Below are 27,900 nucleotides of genomic sequence, written 5' to 3' on the forward strand. Positions count from 1 at the left end.
TATCTCCAGGAGAAGCAACCGCTTCTGTCCCTCACAATGAGTGACGACACGGATTCCCCCCCTGAGAGGGAAATGAAGGTATGGCGTTATCCTTAAGCTGTGTTGACAAGTTAGCATGAGCAAGCTAACGTTTGCTCGCGCTGAGGCTTTTGGTTTTCTCTGTTTCTGGCCTGGTTTATGTGTTATTTTTAGATAACCATAGCACAAAGCACACATTTTCAAAGTAATAACGTAGACACAAATAACAGTTAAAGACGTCGGAAGCAGTTTAAGTCAAGAAAACAGCAACTTGTATCTTCTGACTTTGTAGCTACTTATGCTAAAACCATAGCTATTAGCACGTCCGCTAAATCTTGTTACGTTTTCCTCATTGAGATATGCATGTTAACGTGACATGTGAATTAACAATATCCTGTTTGTCAAATCAAGTCATGAAATACTCGTCAGGTTCTGTAGATATTGCTATAAAGTTGATAATGCAGCGTAGCATCATTAGTTAGCTAACGTGACCGCGCAGCAACCAAGAGTTAAGTTAAACTTTCACTTTAACCAGTCAAGATGAAAGTAGCCAGATACGTTACCTGTTTAAAAGAAAAGCATGGTGCATTCATGTTAAATACATGTGGCTGTCAGGCTTGTCAAGCATACTGCACACTATAGCTTTTCATCCCAAAGGGCGGTCCACCGGGATCCACATATGTTTTTTTTTAAACTCACTGTTCACCCCAAAGTATCAATCATTACTTGTTTTTCTTTTTCAGGATTTTCAGTTTCGTCAGATGAAGAAAACAAGAGTCTTTGACCCTGCTGAAGATCTGCCAAGAGAAAGAAGTAGTCTGCTCGCCATCTCGAACAAGTTTGGTTTAACTTTTGTCGGGCTCGACAGAACATTTAAAGTTTACCAAACTCAGCACATTCTGTCTGCTGATACATTCGACGGCAACGCCAACGAAATAGGTATGCACGTGCAGGTTTACATTTGTATGTTCATCCCATCTATTTTCACGACATTCTCGTGTTATTCATACATCTTCATCTTAATTCCCATTTGTGTCTCTTTGACACAAAACACTTAAGTCACTTTAATCACTTCAACTGGTGCAATATAAATACATTTTAATAAATTGTATTCTGTCTGTATATATAATATTGTGGATTCTTTACTGTTTTACTGTTTATTTATATTACTTGTTTTTGTTATTTTACTATGTGTCTCTTGTGTGCACTTTAGCTGTCTGCTGCTGTAATCTGGCAATTTCCCCACTGCGAGCCTAATAAAGGAATATCTTATCTTCTCACAATGCCATCAAAATGTTCCTCTTTGTTCTAGTCGAGGGGGTCACAGCGTTGGCGGAGGTGACTGTGGAACTGTCTCTGCACCACTTGGCTCTCAGTAGTGATGAACTTACCTTGTCAGTATGTGGCATGTCCGAGGGGGCGGGTTTGTTCCTCACGTTCTATGATGTCCGCACCTTCGTGAACAAGGTGACTACGTTAGTCAGTGTACTTTATGAGCGAGTGTATTAAAAATGTATCATGCTTCTTTCAGGATTTTGTTTTTGTTTACTTAACAAACATAAACGGATAGTTGAAGATTTGCTAGTTGTGTAGAACTGCAGGTCTCAGAATCACCACAATCCTCCAGTAAATATGTGTCCGATGCAGATGACTTACTGAAATGAACAATGTTTACAGGGAAATAAATGACTGTTCTAATAAACATTTGCTGAACGTTTTCAGCTTTAAGCTGACATATTATGCAGAGCTATCCATTATGAACAGCAGCAGACTCGCAGATGCTCCTAATATTAACAAAACCCAGACATTCAGCAGTTATTTTGAATTCAATAATTATTTATCCTTTGTAATTCAATTCATAATGTCTCCAAATTATTATTCTCCTTTTTGTATGTTGACCTTTTATAAATACAGTTAGTAAATATCTTCTGCAGATGGGCATAGTCTATGACCTAATTAAATGAAAATGAAATACATTTCACTATTTCTCTTTCCCGGATGTTAATTTCTTCATCTTTTCTTTTTGCCTTTCCAGGCAAGACCACAGAAGCTACCTTTTGCATCATTGATGCCAGCAGTACACCCTGGCACTGTAGTACAAGACCTGAAGTGGAATCCTGGCCAGGCATCCATATTGGCTGTCTGTCTGTCTGATGGCCGGATGATGATTTTGGATGTTACTGACGGTGTCAGAGTGCACGCTGAGCTACCACCTTCAAGTGGCATCACATGTAGTGAGTGATAGACTGCGAATAATATTTTAGTTCACTTCTTCTCCATGTATTTGTTGTGGCTCAATTTTAGTTAATGTACTTTGTTTCACACAGTTTGCTGGAGTCCAAAAGGAAAACAAGTCGCTGCAGGAAAAATGAATTCCTCAGTCAGTCAGTATACACCAGTAAGTGAACCTCATTCACCTTTTTAATTGAAAATAAAGCATGTATTCCTCCATCAGAGCTCCGGATTTCAATGGCTGACCAGATAGATAACTCATTTTCTCCTCTGTTGAAAAGGCACTGGAAGAGAAAAAAATTATCCCATGTCCACACTTCTACACCTCTGACCAACCTGTCAAAGGTAAGACAAATCCTGTACCAATGAAAATGTATCAACATCTGTGTTGTACGCTCGTAAACTGAGTTTGATTCTGAAATGCATATAAGACAGACTTCATTTGTAACCAGTACAACACATGTTATGTCATTTTAGTTTTACTTTCATTGCTGCTGTGGCTAATGACTCTTTCCCATTGTCTCCCACAGTTCTGGATGTGCTGTGGCTGAGAACCTTTGTGTTTGCAGTGGTATATGCTGCTGCAGATGGGTCCCTTGAGACTCCTCCTGAGCTAGTGTTGATCTCCCTTCCTGTGAGTACGCCCTACATCACATTTGTATTATTGTCAGATTTCACTGCTACGGTCTTCAATGGAGGGGCAATGTTGTGTGTGTGTGTGTGTGTGTGTGTGTGTGTGTGTGTATGTATATGTATATATATATATATATATATATATATATATATATATATATATATATATATATATATATATATATATATATATATATATATATATATATATATATATATATGCTTCCATCATACAGATGTTTCAGCTTGTGAATGTACATTAAGCAAATGTGTTGAAGTGTGATTTGTTTATGTTTTGCTTTTGTAGAAGAAGGATGAGAAGGTGGAGACAAAGTATCTGAACTTCAGTGACACGGTGTACGGCAGCTGCACAGAGCGACAACACCACTACTTTCTGAGCCATGTAGAGGACTGGTAAGAATGATCAAGATTTACAGGCATGGATGTATAGGAGGTGCCCCAAAGCACAATACATGTGTTTATCAGTGCAAACTCTTAAGTTTGATTCATTTCAATGTCATGTTTAATTAATTTAATGCTTCACCTATTTATTTCATCCAGGGACCTTGTGTTTGCGGCATCAGCGGCTTCCATTGAAGTCAGCGTCATAGCAGCCAGACAAGAGGACAAAGTGAGTGGAAAAACTGGTGATGTTACTGAAATCCCAAGTTTAAGTGACACGCTGAATATAAGTAGAAATGAAAGGGGTATTTCACTATTATGGACTTCCATTTAAATTCCAGGAGTGAAGTAAATTGAGGTTTGTATAGTTTTTAAGCACAGAGCCAAAAAACTGTGCAACGAAACATTTTAATTTGTCGCACCGGCAAACGATCCAATGTACGGCATTAGTTTTGGGCCCTGCATTATGAGATGCTCCAAAGTATCAGAGTTACATAACTGTTCTACAAAGTTCTTCTCACTGAAAACCCTTTTAAATAATTTATGCTAGCAGAGCTTTCCCCACCTACAGTCAACAAACCGCTATGCCAATTGCTTAACCAGCCATCTTAAGGACAGTGAGGCCAGCTTGTGGATATGCTGAGGTTTTTCCAATTACTGGACTACAAAACGAATAATTGTATCTTGGGTCTGTTCAAAGCTACGAATAATTACATGGAATTATGATGCTATGTCTTGTTTAACCTTTAAAACTTTATTCAGATCATTTCATTGAGCTTTAATTTACCAGTTTTAATGCTTACTGCTGGTGTGAGGAAACCCCATCAAATCTCTGGAGACTGTGATGACCATGACTGCTCGTTATCCTTTTAGATCTGGGAGCTCTGGATCCTGGAAGATGCGAGTAGGGCTGAGCTTCCAGTGACTGAGACAAATGAAGACACTCTGCCCCTTGGCTTAGCCATAGACTACACCAGCCAGCATGAGATCCACATCAGTAAGTGAATTTGGCTTTCTGTTTACCTCCTCGCCCCACTAACTATATTTGCACATCTACACAATACAATTACACTTTCCCCAATGCTTGCCATTAAATCTCTTCAGCAATGCCGTCACTCAAAGATTGTTGTCATTTGGCCAATTTTGGAGCCCAGTAAAGTCTGTTTTAGCACTTTTCAATTTTTGTATTATTTGGTTATACTTTTATTTTAAGGAATTGTGTGAATTCAAATGGGATTTTAATAGTTTTGCCAACTATACCGCCCACCCCATGAGCTTTTAGTATTCCATACTGTAGCCAGCAAGATATACGATTCACTGTTGTATTTTTTTAATATTTCAAAGCACTGCAGCTTTTTCTGTTTGTCTAATGATGTTTTGATATTAAGTTGTTTATAAGCATTCAAGAATCAAGACTGTTCCTGTCATATTAAAGTTAACTGTAATGTCATGATAGTTGGTGTTATGTCTTGACAGCATTCCTTTGTTTAAGCTCCAAAACATTATGTTCAATACCCCCCCATGATCGAATGAAGCTGAAATCTGTCGGGTTTCTTTGTGCATACAGCATCCACTGCAGTGCTGTATTGCAGTGTGTGTAAAGAATATAGATAAGCTACCGCCTCGGAACACTGTTTTATCTTAAATGGCTTAGTCTGCCAGACACTCACGTAGAGCTGCTGTTGCTGTCTAGTCCCATCGCTCCCCGCTCACTCCAAGAACTCCCTCCCCAGCAACAAAAAACCTGCAATGGTAGCAACATTTTGACATGATTATTGTCTGATCAAGACCTTTATACGAAGTGAGACATTAGATAGGGAACGCAAAGGGAGAGAAACAAGAGTTATATGTGGAGGAAAAAAATGCCCTCATTAAAATGGCTCAGGCAAGCTAGAGGACCACAACAAACAACAAAGCCCAGACAATCCTGTTGCAGAATGCTGATGAGGTTCACCATGTGCCGCTCCCTTCTGTTCACTCGCTGTCACCAGTTTTACTTCTCATTACCTTTTAACTTTAGTTTCATAACTGGAATATAACATAAACTGAACATGAGATGCTATTTTTTTGGTTTTCTGCATTGTGTGCTTATGTTGTTGCTTAGGATCATTTTATTTCGTGAAGCATTTTGTGTTTGCATGAATACGTAATTTGCATATTGAATATGTAAAGTATGGGATGCTAGTCAGTGAGGTGAGTCAGTTGTAATTAATCAAATGTTAAACTGTACTTTAGGAAGAGCAACTACTGCTGTCATCCGCAGATGCCGGTGAAAGTTTTAATTTCGAAATAGTTTTAGATATGAAACGGCTGTGTTGAGGACAAAGTTTACTTTTTTGTGTGTCTGAAATTACTTGTTTCAACTCTGACTAATGCATATTTCATTTGGAGTGTGAACACTTGAGTCATTAGATAAATGTTGGTTTAGGCTGGTTTTGCCATTCGTTTCTTCAGCTCACAGCGTACTGCATGATTTTTAGAAAGTACAGGGAAGTGGGTGTGAAGAGCTGGAAAGAGTTTGGGGGTGAATGCGATGGACTGTTTTACCAAATGATGCATGTTAGGACGGTTATCTCTGCACACGGTTACAGTGCACCACTTTTTATCTGAACCCTTATTTTAACCACTGGGGGGCAGAATGAGCCACGGTCTAGTACCGCACTAACATACAGCCTTTACATGCTTTCATGATTAAAGAGACAAACATCATTCTGAACACTGCAAGCATAGTGAGCATAAAGCACTTGCTGTTAATTATTTCCCCGTGCAGTGGTGTGAGTCAAGTCTTTTTCTGCACATCATGTACTCAAGTATTTCTCTGTTTGAATGTCTGTATCCCGTCTCTCTACTCTCAAAGGTGAAGAGAAGACCTTGCCTCCAGCACCCATGATGCTGATGCTTTCCACAGAGGGATTACTCTGCCCATTTGCTCTGCTCAACCTCAATCCGGGGGTTAAGCAACTGGTCTCAGCTCCCACTGGCCTCGCCTTGGAGGGGGAGAGAGTGCCTAAGCAAGGTAAGACAGCCAGTGACTCAATAGATGTTTTAGTCTAAAATGTTGTTGAAGGCTGCATCATTTTTTGCAGTGATACATTTCCTGAAGAGATAATCATCTAATGCAGTCTTGGCAGTCAGTGTTGGCCATCCACTGGTTTATTAAAGGGGCAATTTTAATTTTATTTTTACTTTTTTTTTTTGGTATCGCAGCTCAGTTTAACAGCCTGAGAGACCCGTCAATCAAGTAAACACATGTCCAAATATATTAAGCTTATCTTAAAGTCTTTAAAGGAACATGGCTTTTATTTAGCATAACATTTTAGTTCTTAAACATAAAGATAGCATGCAGGACTTTTACATATACACAAAGGTCTCTTTGATTCAAGCCCTTGCCAAACAAGGGCACACAATGCTGATGAAGCCTATCACCGCCAGAAAAAAGCTCTCTATATTTTGCCTGGTGAGCTTGCTGCATCTTCACAGCCCAACTCCCCGGCCCCTTTGTAATGCAGAGTTATTTTAACAAATCTAAAGCATCCTCTCTTGAAACTTCTTCCGCCATAGTCCGCCATACTCGTAGCTGATGCTCCATCGCTATGGTTTATGGGTAGACAAACGTTCCACACTCCACCTTTTTAATTCAAGGATCATTTATTGGCATTATGCAACCCAGGGATGCACAGCGGACTTCATTTGTAGCTCAACAAACACATGACAAACAAAACGCCAAAATAGTACATTCCTGTCATGCATTTTTAAAATTTGCATCACAAAGAAATGTTAACAGCAGCAACAAAAACAATTCTCTGGGCAGATAATGAGGCCGACATCTTCACATAAAAAATTCAACATGAGGAAAACAAGGTCCATCAGCTTTGACTGTTTGAGCACCAAGCATCATGTAAACACAGAGTCCACCTCTCGTCTCACCGGAGTCCTGCGCTCTGTCCTGCCGTCCGCCCGTCAAGTGCAGCTTGATCCGGGATGAACGATGGAGCCAGGGCTCTGTGAAGATGTGGGCTCAACAGTCACCGACCTCCCGATGCTTTAATCCATTTTATATTTCTGCGACCGGGCATCAGACAGAAGGCTGGGTGGTGGAGTAGCCTTAGGTCCGAGCTGGGACAATTACTTTCATACAATTAATTACCAATACACCAATGACGTTGGGAGATCTTATTGCACGGGGCCGACAAAGTTCTGGGTTGTGTTTGAGTGTGGTGCTGATGAGAGTGGAAAGGAAGTAGAACACAGTTTTGTTAATTGCAATATTATCATCCCTGATCACACTTTTTGGAAGCAAAATGTTATTTACACATGATCAGCCTTGTTTTATGTTTTTCTTTCTTCTGTCTCTGGATTGTTGTGAAGATGTTTTTATCTAATCATTTATTGTTTTATGTCTTTTTATATCCACTTGCCTTCGTAGAATGACACCAGTTGTTTTGGTCATGCAGAGATCTTTGACTAGACTGAAGGGCTTACTTTTACTCCTCAAGGCTCAACATATTTGTGCCAAAGAAAGAACCATGAGAAATGTGAACTTGGTCTTGTCTCAAGGGCTAATCTAGTTACTTTTAGAATTTGCAACCTCTGCTTGTAGACACAACCTTCCCCAGCATGTGATGAGATCAAATGAGAGTCAATTTCTTTTCTGTTCACAGGTTCTTTGGCTGCCCAACCACCCAAAATTGCTGCCGCCTTCCCATCTTCCCTAGCAACATTCCCAAATCTTGGTTTTGCTTTAGCACCTGCTTCCACCCCTCTAGCCCCTGCTGCATCTTCCTCTGTTGCCCCGTTCAGCATGGTTCCCACAGCTCCTGCGACGTCCACGGCATCATCGTCGGGCTTCAGTTTCACGGTCCCAACTACATGCGCCTCCTCTGCTCCTCCACCGTTCTCCATGGGGGTGCCCCCACCTTATGGCTCAGGGTCCCTTGGCTTTCCCTTTGCATCCAAACCTCCTCCCTCTGACACTCCTTCAGCGTTTTCTTTCACCCCTTCGATCAAACCATCTACAGTGGCAACGCCAGTGCCAGCTCCAACACCCCAGAACATTGCTGCTGCCTCCTCATCAACAGTAAAACTTAATCTAAATGAGAGGTAAATCATTTTGTACCTATCATCATTTATTACGGCGTTCCAATGGAGACATTGACGTTTGTATACAAAATATATCGGTCTGCTCTTTCCCAAGGTTTTCAGCACTGGAGACCCCAGCACCATCCCCGCAGTCTTTCTCCTTCAATTCTTCGCTGCCCAAAACAGTTGCTCCCAGTTCCAGTATTTTGGCCGCCCCTCCAATCTCAGCCACTAAGCCACCTGCTGTATTGGGTAAGCTTGATTCAGTACCTTCACTTTTCTTCTTTGCACACGTGTGTCATTCTTTTATTTATATATATATATATATATATATATATATATATATATATATTGTATCAATGAATTCTTTAAATCCTATGTGTTCATGGCTTGGGTTGTGATTTTAATGTTGTTGCTTATGTATCAGCCCCAGTGCGTCCAGTTCAAACCAGCACAACACCCACAGTCATCCAGAAACCTGCTCCTGCTGCCCAGGCCCGTGTCCAAACTCCACAGGTCCTATTTATTTTTTGTTCATACATTGAGTAGACCTCTTTTATTATTTTTAGATATTTTGCGTGAGTTTACTCAGAATCTGAACAATTTATTGCCATGTTTGTTTTCACATACAAGGAATTTGTCCTGGCTGGAAGTGCATACCATTTAACAATAAACAGAGTGCAATAAATGGGAGCATGAATATTTACAATTGAATCTCCCACATAGCTCCGACTCCTCCAGGGAGAGTGTCTGAATGAGTGCAACACTGACTAGCAGCCAGTTTGATTCAGAAACGGCAGGACGGTAGTGATGACGGGCGGAGCATCTCAACGCTGATTGGCTTTCGCAACTTAGCGTCACGTGAATGTTTCGCCAAAATTGGAAAACGTCAGAGTGAATGAGGCAAATATTTTGTTTCACGTCATTCCGCCCGGTGGAAATTCGCGTCTGTGCATTGACTTTGCATATAATCTACTCGTGCGAAAAATTTGCAACGCTTTTGTTGTGAACGCAGCATAAGTCTGTTTTTGTTTATACAGAATTTAGTGCTGCCAGCCAGTGCTGGTAGTGGTTGCTTTACATGTCCAATTGAAACAGATTTTTTGTCAGACAAAAAGAGTTAATTAGGTATCAGAATGTTTTGCTTTTCTGTGTGTGTATTTGTTTCCAACTGTGTAGGTGTAGATTTGAATGTACTTTATTACTTCTCAATACAGGCAGCTGTTAGTGTGAAGGCCCTGGAGAAGCAGCTACAGCAAAAGAAAGACTCTGATCCCATTATGGCTGGTATACTGGAAGAGGTGAGACATATCATCCAGTAAACACTAAAGTACTATGCACCACTTTTCCTCCGGGGGGCCCAAATAAATTGTATATAACCCGTTGAGAATGTAGAGTAAAATAAATCATTAATTGAATGTTATCTGGCCTGACACTTGATCAAAATCAAATTTGAATAATTATGTAAGCTGGTTTAGAAACAGTGCAAAATACCCCAAGTTATAAAGCCTTAGTTCATGATTTCAGGCTAAAAGATTCAATACCATTGGTTAGTTTAAAAGCAAAGTCATGCTTACATTTACAAAGGATTGCCAGTTAAGTTAAATGTTATTTGGCCTCCTAAAAAGGTTAGATTTGGAAGTTCTGTTACAGCATGATATGCTTCAGTAACTAAACATGTCTTTGACTTGTTATCAGATTGCACATTTCCAGAAGGAGTTGGATGATCTTAAGGCACGAAGCTCGAGAGCTGACTTCAAGGTTGGCACCGGTGAAGAGATGAAGGAGTTAAGGAAGGAGTCAGAGGACCTCCATATTTTCACTCTGGAGATTAAGGAAACAACAGAGGTAAGAACCGAAACATACTCCGATCCTTGTTCTCTAAACACACTCGCAAGTTAAATCCTACACCCAACAACTGCCTATGATAAATAAAAACACCCAACATGTGTTCAACCTTCCCCTCTTGTGGCTGGGTTTTGACGATGCATAACATTTCGGTATTAGGATATTATTATTTTGGCGAGTGCATCAACAAGACATTTTGTAAAGCCATGTTTTATGAATACAGTTTATTTTCTTCTCTCCCTTTTTACTCTTGATGTTTTTAAAGAACACCAAAAATATTTTGTTCAGCACAAAATCTTGTTTTCAATTGTATATTGACAAAAACAATAAATAATCATTTCGTGGTTTTCTTTTAGTTTAATACCTGGAGTCTCCTTTTTGAATTGGGGTTATTATTTTCTGATTCACAGTCTCTCCATGGGGACATTGGTGCACTGAAGACCACCTTACTGGAGGGCTTTGCTGGGGCAGAAGAAGCCAAAACCCAGAGTGAGCTGAGCAGAGACAAAAATTACAGACAGCTGCTGTACAAAAAATCTTTAGACCCCCGCAGCGACGAACAGCTCAAGGTGAAATGTTTGCATGAATCGAATTCTCTTCGTAAAGCCTTTAAATTAATCACTTACACACTCCCAACATTTCTTCTATTTTATTGATTGTTTTCTTTCCCCCCCTTTATTTAGGAGATTCGCAGGCTCTACCAGTATGTTACGTTTGCTGTGGAAGATGTCAATGACGTGTTGGATGTGGAATGGGAGAAACACCTTGAGAAGAAGAAAAAGTTGAAGTAAGCACAAATCTATTTGATACTGAAAAGCTTGAGGGTTAAGTATAATTCGTTATGAAATAATTATCTTCTTCACAGACACATGGCCGTGCCGGGACGTGAGGGTCTGTTCACCACACTGGCCAACAATCTGTACATTATCAACCAGCAGAAGAACAAATTGGACCAGTTGGTTAAGGAACTCACTTCACTGCGCCTCTACAACAAGACGGCCGCTCCAACTATAAGTTGCAGCGCTGCTACTGAAACAACTGCTGGGTAGGAGCTGGCAAAGAACAGTAGTAGAGATGGAGGAATGTGGAGATCTCTGGGAGAAATGAGTATTGCATTCCGTTGACTGTGGAGTAGGTTTGGGAATAAGATCACATTTCAAGTTAACCTTGACTTTAATGGGCTGCAATTTGAATCTAGAATTTATTTTAGATAATTAAAGCAAAATAAATTGAAGTATCATGACAGTGCGTTTTAATGGCTAGGAAAATAATCCCCGTTGTCCAAGAATAACAAAGATTGCACTGTTTTATTTCAGTTTGGAATGGGACATGAACATTGATTTCTAATTATTGGCATTAGTTCACGGTAAACAGCTCTGATACACTTTGTCGTTAAATAACTTGTGTCTGTGTTTTATGACAGTTTGGAAAGCGAGCTTGAGAGTTTGAGGGACGCACTCCTGAAAGCCAGGCTGGACACCACCCCGCTTAAAACCAAATCCAAGTCTCCAGGTATCAATCTTTATATATTTTTTACATACAAATAATGAAGGATATCAAATGTATTATTTTTTTAACAGATACTACGTATAAAACGTTTTTACAGCAATCAAGATCTCACCAATGAAGCAGTCCCAGCTGCGTAACTTCCTCTCTAAGGGACAGATGCCTCCTGTCCGCTCCACTGCACCAGGTACACACATGCTGCTCAAACTGATTACTAACAAGTCATTTTCTTGTGTAAATTTGGTCTACTGACTATAAATTGTTGTTGCATAAATGTAGTTTAGCTTTAACAAAAATTCAAATGGATTCCAAAACCAGTAAAACTAAGAAAAAAGCATTTATTTAAACAAATGCATGTTGTATTTTAGTGAATATTCTTTATTTTCAAGGAATATATAAAATACGGAAGGGTCAAAACGTCTTGGAACTTGCATTGGTGCCATATCGTCATAGTCTACATGAATTTGATTGTAATAGAGCAGCTTTGTTATCAATAACTAACCAACGATCAAACTGTTGATGCTATTTAATAATTCTCTGGAGGAAACTTTGACCAGCTCTCTATTATTTGTCAGGAGGTGGCATTTATAGTAATTTTATCAGAACTGCAAATTGTCAAAATTCTGCATTTGTGGTGCTCCATGATGTCCGTAAAATGTTAATGTTGGTAACGGTTGTTTAAAAATATTGCCATAATTCAGCTATACCACAATTATTGGTGAACTAGATGTTCTTCCTCTATTTTCTTCCAGCCAACTTGTCTCGCTCGGCCTTCCTCTCACCTAAATACTATGAGGACTTGGATGATGTGAGCTCTACGTCCTCCCTGTCCCAGTCCCTGGAGCCTCATCCAGCTGACTTGGAGCTGGAGGAGGAAGAGGAGGAGGAGGAACTACAGCCAGAACCCTTTCACCTTACGGCCATCCCTCCAGCATTGTCCAACCCCCGTCACCCCACTGTTGTGAGGACCCCCTCTATCCACCCTGGCTTCGGGGCCATCCAGTCAACCCCTTTAACAAAAATTCACTCAGTACCGAGTATAGGCTTTGGACTCAGCCCTATTGCCAGCCCTGGTGAGTAAATCACACTAACTATTGCTTTAAAATTGTGTGGCGTTCAAAGCCAGGAGATGACTGCCTTTAAATGTCACATGAAACACTGAGTGCAGCTACCAAATACTATTAGGCACGCGTTGTTTTTATAACTGTTGCGCACTGTGTTGCTATTTCAGTTCCAACAAATAGGATCAACCTCAGTGGGGCTGATAGCACTGCTCTTGCCACAAAGACGGTAAAACATGGAGCCCCACCAACTGAGAGGGCCGTCCCTGTCCCCATCCCTGCCCAGCAGGCTGCAGCCACTGCTGCTCTACGCAGGCAGATGGCCAATCAGAAGACAGGTAGGGGGAGCATGACTTTACATTTTTTTTAATGGTAATGGGAGATGTATTCATTTTTTATTGGCAACATTGTGGGTCTAAGAAGCTGTTTGTATCATATTGTACGCTGTGCCCACTGTAATCCACCAGGGGGAGACACAGACTTCCAGACCAAATAATATGTACCTGGTAGCTTAATGTCCAAGCACTTTCCCCATTATATCTTAGAATTACTTATTAAACGGTTTCAATGCAATTAAAACTAGGCTTAAATCAGCATGGATACATTACATTCATTTAAATACACCTGTCTGGTATTTGCCTTTCTTTGTCTGTATGTGAATTGGTCACATATACATTTCTGTGTGTTCCAGCTGTGGTCAGTACTTCCTTGACCGAGTCCAATTTGAAGACAGTTCCTCAGGTGGTCAATGTTCAGGAGCTTAAGGACAAAGGGCCTCCAATGCCGGTTTCCAATTTTATGAGGTAAAGAAAAGAGTTATGTCTTAAGATGTCCATAAGTAAGTGGCAGTTAGTTGTGTTAATGTAGGAGCTGTTTTGAATATATGTCAGCTAGCTACAATATGTAATTTAGTTCAGAATATGTGTAATGTGGCAGACAAGGTAAACGGTCTGGTTAAAGGTTTATAATGGTTGTGTCTAGATGGTAACCCAAGATTTGCGATACACTCGCAAAATGGTTGGGGTTAGGCATTTGCCCTGAATGGTTAAGTTGTCAGGCAACTTTTGCAAGAGTTTTTGTACATTTTAGCAAATCTAGGGTGACCATCCTTGACGAGACCAAAAGCAATATGACGTCCACATTAATAAGTTTACCGAATATGTCCAAAGTTCCGTCGTGTTGGCTCAAAATGTCATGTCTGGGTATGGCTCTGAGGATATAGTGACAATGATATCAACAAAACGGACAATACTGTTTATTTGTTTTATTTGACAGAATAACAATAAACAATCGCGCAATATGTGTAGTTTGTGGGCTCATACTGATGACACATTTGAGCTGTTTTGCCCCTGAATAGCTGCATGTGGTTTTGTTCCTATATATGTCTCGACTGGTTTTCATGCATTCCACTTTGAATTGGAATAACGTTTTATTTTCACATTTGAATTAACAAGGCAGATGCATTTAATTAATGTTCTTTTTTATTATTTCTAATTTTAAGCAATTTGACATTGAATTTAATGTTTTAATTTTTTATTTTATCTATCGATCTTATCTTATCTTTCCTATCTATGTATAATATGAAACATGTTATTTTATATATATATATATATATATATATATATATATATATATATATATATATATATATATATATATATATATATATATATAGAGACGTTAAATCATGCCTGTATCCACATACACGTCTATTTCTGATACAGTGAGTAGGCAGTCTGTCACTATGAGTCCTCGAGGGGCTATGGTGTTTGTTTTGAATGTGTCTCCCCGGCAAAGATTTATTAGGTCACTGACTCCACCTAACCTAATCTTAGCCAATGCTCACAACTGGCCCAGGCCAGCAGCCTTTGCATTCTAGCTTGTTTCCTGTGTGTGTGATCCAGTCTTTGCCAAATACAATGCAGCCTGTTCAATATTATAACTGTGATCTGTATTTTTATGTCATGACTCTACTCCAGCAGACTGGATTTGAAATGAAACAGTGACTCTGATGAAGCCAAAACAAAACCGTGTGAATAGACTGCACTGTATGCACACTGTCTAATACTTTTTTTTAATACCATTATCCTTTTCACTTCCATTTTTTCATGTTTTTCGTTTGACACTGCATGACTCACACACTCTCATGTTGCCCCTTCCAGTCTCCTGCGCCTTCCTCTTTCTGCCTCACTGGGCTGTGCTCCACTTTTGTGCTTGATATTTCAGCAAGCCATCCGTCCTTGCGGCTTTTCCCAAATAAAGCCTGGTCACAATAACAAACAAGCAAAGCAAGGCATTGTGAGAGTAAGATGATTATGAATGTGAGCGTTTCCCTGCTTCCAACCGCCTTCTTTTATCTCAGGAGTGTAATGGTTCAGACATTTCTTCAAATGACTCCCAGCTAGATTTATTTTGTTTTTCCAAAACATACTCCCAAAAATGTCAAAATCCACATTATTAAAGATTTGGTGAAAATCGGTATGAACATTGTCCCACAATATTATTATATAGAGAGATGATGAACTGTAAAATGTAATTTGTGTCCAATCCTACACAACGGAAATACTTGGTAGCAGAGACCAGGTTTTGGGTTGCACATACTTCATTTAGGCATAAAACACCTCAGCTCAGTCAATTTTAAGATGCGAGTTGTATTGGTCCACGTAGATAGAATTTTAAAAAGCGAAACCCTGAACACTCCGCTCTTTGTTCTGCTCTCTTTCGCAGCTCATCAATACCAGATCCAGCACCCCCGGTCTTTGCAACAGTTTCTTCCAACCAGGCCAAACGAGTGAGTACTACATCTATCATCACTCACCAAGCTGTCCTTCATCTTGTCATGCGTTTGTACACCCACACAGCTATGTATGAAACATGAAGATGTCAGCATTCTCAAAATAACTGAAAATATATGAGGGTATTAGTGTTTTCCCTTATAAGCAAGTATCAATATCAAGCATATTTAGTATTAGTATCCCTCTCCCTGCAATTTTAAAGATGGTTCAACTTGTGAGAATTCACAGATTGCTGACAGTTTTACATGCGAAGACAGACCACTAACTACATGGGTGAGAAATGCCCCAGCTCCCTCCCATGTTCATGTTACAAATTGCAGTTTGGTGACATGGGAACTCCTTGCACAAATCTTCGGCACTGTTTAGTATAATGGGAGTGACCCAAAGCATACTGATCTCTAGCCACGTGTGTGCACATAAACACTTGCTTTTGCTCTGCATCTGATTTAAGATTGCAGCAGATATAGCAAAGGAACCTCCACAATGATTGTTTTAATAATACACAATGGATATACTGTTTGTCTGTATCAAGAGTTTGCAGAATTAAACTCTAACAGACAATGCCTGTTTAAACACTGTCTGGACAGAATTCTACTCAAGGTATCCAGAAGATGTCCGCTGAAGGCACAACCACCCCACAAACAGGCTTTGTGTTTGGTAAGCACCAAGTTAGACATATGTGCATACATAGTTTCCTCCAACCTGTTTTTTTAAATCAAGAACATTGCTTACAATTCTTTACTATGGGTGTGCAAAATCCTGACTTATTTTTCAATAGTAATATGTTAGATTTTCGATTTGTAACCAGCGAGTAATAATGATGAACACTGATGTTGCTATTAAGGCTGTTCTAAATCGATTAAATGAACTGATATCTTTGAAATACAGACAGCACTCTGCTTTGATGTCTGGGAAGAAAATGTATTATTTACCTCTGTCGGACTGCTACAAGATGCCGGGTTGAGACTCTGGCATAGCTTGTTTTCTGTGGGTCTTTATTGGCGTATCATGCTCCCTCTCCTCTTCTCTTGCCTTACTCATTTGTGTTGTTCTCTTTACTCATTTGTGTTGTTCTCTCAAAAACGCGTCGCTAGCAAAACCATTGTTTTCCTATGGTACGGCGCACCTTTCATGCACGCTTTTTAAATGCCGCGCGACGCGTTTTTCTAGCGTTTTTTCGGCGCGTTTAAAAGTTTAAATATTCTCAACTTTAAGCGCCTTGCGCGGAGTCGCACAGCTCATCAATGTCACACTCGGCCAGGGCAGCCAATCGGATGAAGCAAGAGGCGGGCTTTATTACTTCACCACTTCCTTCCTGTTTTCGTGTGGTATGAACTCCGTCGAGGCATTAATATTAGCGATCTTTAACTACCGCCTGGCAGTTAAGTCGCGTCTGGTGTGAACGGCCCTACTCATTCGACAGCCACCTCTTTACAATACATGGTGAATCTTCATCCCTTACAAATAATCTTAAACATTTACACAAATCCTCTCAGTATAGACACCAAATCTATATGGTAGAATTTCCCCCGATATCTCTGAATCATTTCCCTCAATCAATGGCCTCTCCTTTACTTTTGGGCTGCTGAATAATAGTTTTAAATTGATTTGAGTGGAGGAAATGTCAGATTGAAAATGGAACAGTGGAGTTGACAATTCTGTCTACCGGGCAATAAACTTCTGTGTCTTTTCAGCTCAATCGCCCAAAGTGGATGCTTCAGTGGCTCCTGCTTTCTCAGCAGATCAAAGCACCAGCAAAGCTTTCTCCTTTGCATCAGGGTGAGTCAATTATGAAACTTAAAGAAGCTTTCTGAAATATAAAGACTGCCTGATGTTTTGAATATTATATGTTCATAATCATCAATGTATTTATCCAATCCAATGTGACTAACACCTTTCATAATAAAACAATAAATGCACTTGCCCATCAGCTTGTGGGTGGAATAGCCATTGGTTGCATTTGGCTATTGCAATGTCATTGGTGGTGTACTTTTCCAAAGGACTGTTTTGAAGGTCTAAAATATGAATATCTTCCTTTGCCCATAACTCCTAATCCAACCACACAGGTGAGGGAGGCGTGTTTGGAGGTGAACACCTACACCGCCTTTTTATGTTGTGATTCTCCAGATACTGCAGCAACTTTATCAAATCCCTCTCGAAATAATACCCTGCCCACATATTCAGTTTCACTTGGAAATTTGTGGTATTACAGAAGCTAAAGATGCTCTTGGTTTATTGTGACTATTTTTTTCTTGCAGGCCTGGAAGCTTCAGTTTTGCTTCTGTTACTCAGGGAGCTGGAATGTCACAAGGTGAGATAATACAGCAACTTGCTACCAGATAATCTTAGGGGCAGATCACACCGTTGCGCGGGTGGAGGTGCGCAAAAGTAATTAACGGAGGGAAAAATTATTCAATGCAGACATTGAGCTTTTGTTCTGCTGTTAAAGGAGGATGAAGCGGAAATTCTATATATCATCGCAATTACCTATTGCTAATATCAATGTCCGTTCCAACAATGTCTACCGGCATAAAAACAGGACGTCAGTAGTGAAGTGGTAAAGCCCGCCTCTTGCTTGATTTGATTGGTTGTGTTGGTCAATTGTGACATTGACAAGCGGTGCGACTTCGCGCATGGAAAAAAAGCATTAGATGTATATGCACTCATCATTTTCTTCTTGTATCTCTCCAGTGAAAGATGTGAATAAATTCTCCTTCGGTGGAAATGGCAAGATTATGTTTAGCCAGACTGGAGAAGAGCCTTTCACCCTCACCCCAAAATCCACCTCCCCTGCTCTTGGCACAGGGTCTCCCACCCAGCTTTCGAACTCATCAGGGGATAACCCTGCCTCTACCGCAGCTGCCGTCAAGATAGAGCCACAGCCCCTTAAGACAATTGGAGGAGAGACTCTGGGCAGTTTCTCTGGACTACGTGTGGGCCACGGAGAAGAGGTTAAAGATTCAGCCACCAAACCCGCTCTTGGCTCATTTAGCTTTGGGGAAACTGGACTTGGTGGAGCCAAGGGAGCAGCACAGTTTAGCTTTGCGTCCGCTCACCAAAAGTCTGCAGAAGATGCTCCAGTAGCAGACTTGTCCAAGGGGGCAGCATCAGGCAGTTTGTTCAAGCCTCCTGAACCGAGCCCCAAGCAGGCCTTCTCTGTTCCCCAGTCTAGTTCTATTGCCTCGGCTTCACCTACGTCTTTCGGTAGTCTCCTTGCAGCTTCTCCAGACTCCTCAGAGGAACCAAAAGTTTCCCCACAACCTTCAGAACACACACCACCCCCTGAAAACGAACCTGCTACTTTGCCAGTTGTAGACAGCGCCAGTCCCCTTGTAGTATCTGAGCCTCCAGCATATGCAGCTGTGACACAAACCACTGCAGTCACCGTTACAGCACCAACACCCGCACCCCTTTTGGCCACAACTGCCCCTACTGCAAACCTTCCCCCCTACATCACTGCACCAACTGAAGCAACCCCTCCAGCACCAGCCAGTGCGGCTCCCACAATAGAAGCCACCCCAGACAGCACCACCACCATTGCTCCTGTACCCACCCCTGCTGTTGCCACCCCTGCTGTTGCCACCCCTGCTGTTGCACCTGTCTCCCAGGTGGCTCCAACAGCATTCCAGATGCCCAGTTCTGAGAACCCAGGTTCCATTTTTACTCAACCAGCTCCTGCAACAACAGACAGCAGTTCCCTTGGTATTTTAGCAGTCATCACCACAGTTGCTGCCACAGCCACCACTCCCACCACAGATGCTGTTTATAGTACAGCAACTACAGCTGGAGGAGCTGTGTTTGGACAACCTGTTGCTCCTCCTGCTTCTTCAACCCCAGCACCCCCATCAGCCTCAGCATCCACGGGTTTTGGCTCAACTGCCTTTGGTACACCAACTGGAACTGGTTTTGGCAAATCAGTGTTTGGCCAGGTCAGTGGCTTTGGTCAGCCTGCCAGCAACACCGAACCATCCAGTGGCTTTTCTTTTGGCCAATCAGCCTTTGGAGCAAGTGCTAACACTGCGACTACTGTAGGAGGTGGTTTTGGCGCTGCTACTGCTACCGATGCCAGTTCCTTCTCCTTTGGCACAAGCGGTGCCAACACAGCCAGCAGCACAGGCTCAGGACTGTTTGGTCAAACCACAGCACCAGCATTTGGCCAGAGCACAGGATTTGGGCAAGGGTCTGTGTTTGGGAGTAACACCACCACATCCTCATCTACAGGATTCAGCTTTGGACAGCAGTCAGGTGAGTGTGAGTCTTTGCTTAATTTCTTACTGCTCATTCTTAAAATATGGTAAGAATTTATGGCCAACTGTGTTATTTCTTTCTGCGGAGTTAAAAAAACACATCTGTGGGTTGCAATAGTAGTCTAGCTATACAGATTTGAGATGTCCAGACTCCTGATTAAGTTTATTTGGGCCTGTTCATGATCTCTAACATTGAATATCTGAAGTCTGATCTAATATGTATATGCACTTAAATGCTGTATATGTATCTGATACATTGAACAAATAGTTGTAGCTACTATATTCGGCACAGCTTTCTTTCTTTTTTACCTAGATTGCGTTTCTGCCCTTCTGACAATTGTTATTTGGGCAAGTGTTATATTCTTTTTGTCTTTCATGTTCTATGGCATATGCAAATTATAGTTTCAATGTCACTAATGCTACACTGAACCTGACTGTCTCAATCATTACATTATTTCACCACAACACATTACAAGACCAAAATGATATTGGAATCTTGTGCCTATTTATAATTTAGGAAAATGACCCCTCCAGGCTTTCTAAAGGCATTGGGGGATACAAGGTTCTCAATTTCAAAGCAGTCAGCTGTAAAAACAAGTCAGCTGGAGACGTTGTTGTCAATCAAAAGTGGTGTTATGTTTACAAATCAGAACTACACAGCTGCAAATAGGTACATTGTATACCGTCTGTGAGGCGCAGTGAAGCACTCATTGAACTGACCAGCCAGCCTGCACATTTTGTGGTGATTGAAGTCAAATGTGACACTTCTTCTGGATGAATAGCCATCCTATTGTGTCTGTAGTATACTGCCTGCCTGAGTGGATTGGGGGACTGGCTGTGGGATTTGGAGTGGTGTGGTAGTCTGGCACGAGGGGAGTTGTCGCATTCCCAAAGATTCTCTAAATACCTCGCATAATATGGGAATGTCTGTGTCTCTGGACAGCTGATGTTAATGTGTCGGCTCAGCAGTAAGACGCAGCACTTCCTGTCTTCACACATTTCAAGGGAGGTCAGAGTTTCCAGAGTTAACTTATTCTGTTTTATGATTGTGGGGGGAAAAAAAGGTGTGTGTATGTATGTGTGTATATTTTAGTAGCTACAGTCATTCTTCCTGACATCACGTAGCGCTGAGGATGTCTCGGTCTTGACTCTTTCTTTTTCCTCCTTATTACAGCTTTTGGCTCTGCCGCTACTCCTCCGCCACCTGCGTTTGGTCAACAAGCTAGCAGCGGAGGTGTATTTGGACAGGTATCATCCACCGATTTTGTTGTTGTTTTTTGATTGAATGATAGAGCAACCAATTCCATTCTTTTGGACACATTGTTTAACTAAAATTGATTTTCCAGCAGCAGCCATCATCTGGTGGAACTCTGTTTGGTTTAAATCCAGCCAATCCAGCGGGCTCACCTGCCGGCGGAGGGTTCTTCACCGGCCTTGGAGGAAAACCGAGCGAAGACGCTGCCAACAAGAACCCATTCGGCACCAATGCCCCCACCGGAGGGTTTGGGCAACCTGCTCAGACAGGTACGTAACGCAATCTGTAGAAAATTAATTTAGCTTGCTAGTATATTTCACATACTGGAAGCCAAATGGAAACTGAAGCGGAAACAACTTCCCAGTTTACTGTCCTTTTTAAAAGGTGCATTTATCTGCCTAATGCATGGTTTATGCTGGTGCGATGATTGTTTACCAGAAAGTCATCTCGGCTTGAGCGTCGAGTGCGGAGATGTCGCGGCGTTCTGGTCGTGCACCTCTGATTTTTGTAACTGGGCGCCTGCTGCGTGGCACTGAGCTTTTCAGACAACTGTCACAAATGGTTTAATCATAAAAGCACTATTAAAATGTCTCATTTTAGAAAGGCGACCAAATCAAATTGTTTGATGCATTTCCTCCATTCTTTACGGGGCTTTCGATACAGTTTGTCCATGAATTCGAGTTTACGGTGAAATACTATTCCTCCTCAGCATTGAGGTGTTTAGTTTAATGGCGTTTTTCCCGATAACACATGTTGACTTATTGCTTCTTCACAGTATATTTAGTTTCTCCGCCTTCTGGCGTTTTGGAGGATACTGCCAAGAACAATGCATTGAGTTAAAATGCTTTTTTGCAAAGCAGATATAAGCAAAAATTGAATCTCCTCTAGGTGCCAACACTCTGTTTGGGAGTACCAGTGCCAAGACCTTTGGTTTTGGACAGGCCGCCGCCTTTGGTGAGCAGAAACCTAGTGGGACCTTCAGCACTGGAGCAGGGACTGTCGCATCCCAGGGATTTGGCTCCTTCTCTAGTCCGACAAAAGCAGGTACAGCTTTCCCCGTACCCCTTTTAATCTCATAGTACTTTGGTCCTACAGTCCTTATTGGCTCACCCTACTCGCATCCACTCTATGAAATTGATGCTCGCTTGCACTTTGCAGTTAACATTTTATTAGATCATTCATAGTGCTGACATTTCCAGACTAGACTTGTTTCCATGTGCTGTTCATACGTCCTGAGGGTAGGGATTAATACATAATTAAATAATTAGAACTGCGCTAAATGCCAAGCAAATGTAAATAGTCAAGTAACTACATAATATTATAATTCCACGCTTACACACATTCACCTGATATGGCTTGTACTAGAGATGTTTGATATTCTCTGCTTGACATTTTGTGTGGTCTGTCTCAGGGACTCTGCTTCAGTGATAGTGGGAAGGCAATAATAGCAATCATTGGCATCTATACATAATGCCATTTTGCACATCAGCTGACATTGCTTTCTCCTTTATCACCTGAGCTACAGCAAGTGCTCTTCTTATCTCCTCACCCCAGCAGGGCAGAAAGTGAGGTAGTCGTGATGCGTCGTTGCCTGCTGATGCAGTGTTACCTCTCAACGCCACAAGTCAAAGTGTAAATGTAGATTTGATACCCACATATATTTAAGATGCATTATTATTTAAAAACTGTAATTTATAAAAGTAATTTTCTAAATTGAATAATCATCACCATTCAATAGAGCGGCAATGTTCTGGGTAAAAAGGTTGATTTTAATGTTTTTTTCATCTGTCAGTTGAGTCATGGTCGAAAAAAAACAGTTAGCCTATTTAGATTTTTTTTATAAGGTTTAAACTAACCACTATGCTCCCATACGCCCAGGCACCAAGACTATTTAGTCAATAAATTAAAACGCTACATAAATTAGTCATAGAGTTTGAGCATTGGGAATTAACTGAATTCCCTCCCAAATAGAATCCTCGGTTTTCAAGATTTAAATTGGACTTCTATCTTTAATTCCTGGTAAAATAAGTCTTGGCCAGTGTGAAAGCCATCCCAGCTATTTCTCAGCTCTACTGGGATATTGGTACCACTCGGCACACTAATGCCCTGTCACTGGCCTACGTACAGGGAATTTAATCTTGTTACATTAGCCCAATCAATTATTTACTGGGGGCGTGCTGGTAGCCGGGCTGTAATTTCAGTCCTCCCTTTCTCCCCTGCCACTCCCACCTCCGTAGCTTGTTGCAAAACATGTACTGTACGTAACAAGACACATTGCTGTTGCTGTATTCATCAAGTTCAGACATCTTGTAGTAACATGCAATAGGGAAACATATGTACTTGTATTGGAGATGTGATTAAGAACAATATGTAAATGAGTGTGGAATGTATGTGTAGTTATTTTATATATTTACATTTATATCAAAGTATAACTGTTCAGCCTTCTGTGAAAAGAAAAATACCCTTGACATCCTTTGAAGCATGGCATGCTTATAGTTTATTTTCAAAGGCCACAGAAAAAGAATCTTCACTGACCTTTTTTTTTTTTGTACCAGTGCTGAGGACCGTCTGTGTATATAGTCCAGTGGTTTCTGTTACAAAACCTCCTGAAGCACTTTTCTATTTACCTCACTGCAGGTGGTTTTGGCAGCGCTCCAGTGTTTGGAAACGCTCCTTCCTTTGGGAGTTCCCAGGCATTTGGTGGTGGAGCAGCGTTCGGCTCGAGCCCTTCCTTCCCCAACAACATGGTTCCCTCACCTGGTAAAGTGTTTGGAGAGGGAACAACGGCTTCAAACATGGGAGGATTTGGGTAAGAAACTAATGTTCTGTGAAAGGTTTAAACACGTAATTTGTTTGAATTCATTCCAATCAAAATTATCCAATTTCCTCGTTTGTGTTCTATCTTTTTATGAATTAGCTTAGTTTACTGAAGGGTCAATAGGGAATGCAATTCATCAAACTGATTACAATATTAAACAAGGTAAACTAGCTCAAAATGCCTGTTATGCTTATTGACTTAATTGTAAATTCAAATTGGCCGCTCGAGTTTGATTATTTATTTTTTCCCCATGTTCTTACGAGTACTCAAATTGCAGCCCTATTACACAAGTGTATCAATTTCCTTTTCCTTTTTGATTTAATTCAAAATCAGCAAATGTTTTATGTGGCACAACATTTTAGTGGAACGCATTAAACCAACTGTATACTTTGAGAATGTCGGCGCCAGAAGGCCTTTTCTGCAATCAGAGGGTTGAGCAGCCGATTGCGCTTGCAGGGTGGAGCAACTTCTTCGGGACTCAGAACATCTGCTTTCTCTCTCGCTCAGCGCGCCATCACTAACACGTAGCACATAAAGCCACTGAAGAGCCCCATTCACCACATTGTTAAACCCTCTATTAACATTATAGTGATGGTGTGATAAAATCAACCAAATGGAGCAAATTGTAGAAGCCCATTGAAACCTTGTCTACTGACTGAGTTTTGAATTTGACGGAATATCTTACTAAATGGGAAATTCCTTACAGCCCCACCAGGTCAGATTTATTCCAAATGTTAAACTGAAAAATGATCATTATCTCCATCTTTATCAACATTGTGTGCCCACCATATCCATGTGTTTTGTTACACTGAGCATGGCTTTGAGACAAAACTTTGGAGCACTGTGCCAGACTAGATTATTTCCCTCACATAATCTCAGTCCAGGGTCATGCTGCCTGCAGATTAAACTGGCCTGCTCGCCCTCGCTCCCCTCTGTTTGGCTTATTCTCCCCATTCTCTCCCTTGGGAGTCAAGGGGAGTGGGATTAAACCCATTTTAAACCCCCGACTCGCAATCCACTCACACACACACACACACACACACACACACACCTTCTGTCTTGTGGTATGTTTAGTTCGTAGCAGCTAAACAAGGAATATGTACATTATAGTAGTGTCTCTGTCATTTTTATCAGCAATTTATTTAGATAAGAAATTCAGTCGCCATGGCTTAGTATTCCTTCCGTTTTCAGGTTCGCTTCACCGCCCAGCGGCCCGTCCTTTGGCTCTCTAGCCAATCAGAGCGCTCCATCGTTCGGGGGCATGGACCAACAGGCCCCAGGGTTTGTTACTCAGCCCACCAGCTTCTCAGGCTTTGGACAACAGCAACAGCAGCAGCAACAGCAACAGACGGGAGGTGAGACTTCTACTTCTTTTCTTCCCTCGTCATCTTCAAGTGTCCTCTTGCTCACCAGCTCTTAGTTAAATGTTGGAAGCAGAACGGTCAGTAGCTCAGGTGTAGTCGGTATGCACTTCTTCATCAGTACAATATTAATAGGAATGGCAACAAAGTATTTTCTAGCTTTTGAGATCAGTCCAGTATTTTTCATCCTATACATTTATAGAAACAGTGCAAATCACAGGTGTAATTTCCCACCCAGTATGTAGTGATTTATCTTACGTCTGTGCACTTTATTTTAGGACGAATAATAATGACGACATTATTATTATTAATAAATAAGGACATTATCATACAATATAAATAGCAATGTTTCCTATCAACATTCATGTCTGAGTTCTCTAGCAGGTCAGACTTCTCTTGCCAGCTTCCTCCCACTTACCTTTTTTTTTTTCTTTTTCTTTTTTTTTCCCACACTTCCGTTTTACTTCTAACACATTTGTCACATTTGCGTCTCCTTTAATGGCGTTGTCATTAACCATATACATATTGTACATCCGACCATCCAATTGCTCCTTTCATCATGTATCTTTCCAAACCTTCTCTGTCCTTGAGCTCTGCCTGTGTCAGGTTCTGTTACGCACATGTTATGTTACATGTTATTGATAACTCGTGCTGTGAAATGAGAATTGCATTGGTTTTCATTTTTCATTCATAATGTTTTATTGCTACAATCACCCAATTAATCACTTTTTTCTTTCATTTGGTAGGATTCTCTGGAAACACTTTTGGATCTACAAACCAGTAAGTGTGGTCGACACATTGCATTTTAATGTCTTTGTGTGTGTGTGTGTGTGTGTGTGTGTGTGTGTGTGTGTGTGTGTGTGTGTGTGTGAACCAATGAATAGACAGACCCACATTCCCCTGTTCCTCCCTGGCAGCAGTGTGTTGTGCCTGTGGTGAAGCGCTCATCTTTCTACCACAATACAATTCCCCATAGAACCTTTCAGATTTAAAACGACCTCATCTAGTCTCTTTACTTGCCTTTTCGCTTCTCTTTATTCATTTAGATTCAAACTGAGCTAAGATCTTGCTTACACAATATCCAATAGAATCAATAATACAATAAAATGTTACAGTGCAATGCCACTCATACTAAATATACATTATCCTGACCCCACAGGGAAAGTTGATGCTCCTAAAATGAGTGGTGCTTGGATGAGAGCTCTCCTAGCACTTCCTTACTAATTGCCCCTTTGTGATTTATATTTTAATTCCCATTCTACTGCTTCTCCTTTTCGGTCTTTCGTCCCTTCATCCCACTTCCTACTTCTTCATTTATGTTGCTTCTCCCTCCATTTGCTGCTGCGTGTCACATGGCAGCCAGAGTTCCCCGGGGTGCGTTCCAGTGCAATGCACTCTGAAGTGTGCTGGAGTTATTCGAGACGACGCTTATCCTATTGGACGCGTTCACACGCTGTTAATAATCCTCCTCTCCGTCGTTTTTTTAGTTGTTCTTTTGTGATTTACCTACATAGTACATTCATATCAATTCTCCTTTGCTAAACTGTACTGATTCATTGCATTGCATTATTATAATATGTTTTAGTTAATATACAAAACAAGCCTCTATAATCTGTTACTGAAACTACAATTTCATGCCCCAGAACAAAAAACACATCAAAATGAAATAACAAATTAATAGAAATTATCGTGCTGAGTGATGATTGGTTGAAAAAAAAAAATATATATCCTATTTCAATTCTACTGATATTTGATAAATTACAAAAGACATTTCTGTTTTTGTTTTTAATACAAAGCTGTGCAGCTCTACTGCTTGTTTGTCTTTCCTCTTTAACCCCTTTGTCTGTCATTTCTTCTTCCAGATCAAGTCCACAAACATTTGCCAGTTGGAGAAGCTAGTTTTATTAAACTTCCACGTCACTGCTCCAGTGCTTTCTGCAATCAAGCTCTTCGTGCCACATAATGGAAGAAGGGAATCGGGCGAAGATTGTGTTGCATTTGCGCTAAATAATGAAAAGTGAATTGGAAGATATACGTGCATTTTCTTTTTCTAGAAAGGTTTTGTATATTTTAGAAAATGTTTTCAACCAGCTTTCAGTTTGCAATTTATATTTACATATATATATTCATTTTGGAAGTTTATGCCTGATCTTAGTATTTTCTTAGGATAATCAAATATTGAACATGAAGAAACAGATTTTCTACGCGGTTTTAAAAAAATCATAGAAAACTCAAAATCATCTTTTTGTAAAAGGTTCCATGAAAATGTAGTACGTTGTTGCACATTTATGCAGTTTACAGACTTGTCATTCTTTGTTGTTATCACATTCATACTGCAGGGATATATTTGCTTCTAGTTCATTTTGTGTCTAGCAGTTGTAAGTTTTTGTTTTTGCAAAAGCATTCAGTCATGAATTGAATGATGCGAAACTGTGTCCTTTGCATGGCTTTACAAATTGATGTTCAGTGCAGTCGTATCTGTCAGTACAGTTGTAAATGAATGTCAAAAACGTGTCCTACACCAATGTAGAATTGACGAAAAGCCCAACATGCTAAACTGTAATACAAAGAATTGTGGTCAATGGTGAAAAAAGGTATGTATTCATTTTCAGATGACTTTTGCAGTAAATCCCCGCTTGATATAT

The 27,900-nt window shown here is 40.7% G+C and overlaps 1 protein-coding gene across 1 annotated transcript; it reads left to right on the forward strand.

Moving 5' to 3' along the window:
- nup214 (nucleoporin 214) lies at window positions 1-27,900 on the forward strand. Its single transcript, XM_079235363.1, has 36 exons — window positions 1-78; window positions 762-957; window positions 1,331-1,485; window positions 2,054-2,252; window positions 2,346-2,416; window positions 2,532-2,595; window positions 2,781-2,884; window positions 3,191-3,297; window positions 3,445-3,514; window positions 4,159-4,282; window positions 6,143-6,301; window positions 7,947-8,385; window positions 8,480-8,616; window positions 8,792-8,880; window positions 9,582-9,665; window positions 10,063-10,212; window positions 10,623-10,781; window positions 10,896-10,999; window positions 11,078-11,257; window positions 11,636-11,724; window positions 11,819-11,905; window positions 12,471-12,791; window positions 12,950-13,117; window positions 13,471-13,582; window positions 15,507-15,570; window positions 16,162-16,231; window positions 17,269-17,353; window positions 17,833-17,885; window positions 18,266-19,819; window positions 20,996-21,069; window positions 21,168-21,345; window positions 21,965-22,120; window positions 23,714-23,885; window positions 25,086-25,249; window positions 26,002-26,035; window positions 27,118-27,900. The coding sequence occupies exons 1-36, from the start codon at window positions 37-39 to the stop codon at window positions 27,152-27,154; spliced, it is 6,051 nt and encodes a 2,016-aa protein (XP_079091489.1). The 5' UTR covers window positions 1-36; the 3' UTR covers window positions 27,155-27,900.

The sequence above is a fragment of the Taurulus bubalis genome, assembly GCF_910589615.1.
Source record: "Taurulus bubalis genome assembly, chromosome: 19".
Taxonomy (NCBI): domain Eukaryota; kingdom Metazoa; phylum Chordata; class Actinopteri; order Perciformes; family Cottidae; genus Taurulus; species Taurulus bubalis.

Bases quoted from the DNA above. Each gene is read 5' to 3' on its own strand.
- nup214 (XM_079235363.1), top strand. From the start codon at position 37: ATGAGTGACGACACGGATTCCCCCCCTGAGAGGGAAATGAAG. The intron at 11,258-11,635 runs GTAGGAGCTGGC...GTTTTATGACAG, and splicing joins GCTACTGAAACAACTGCTGG to TTTGGAAAGCGAGCTTGAGA. The intron at 11,725-11,818 runs GTATCAATCTTT...ACGTTTTTACAG, and splicing joins AACCAAATCCAAGTCTCCAG to CAATCAAGATCTCACCAATG.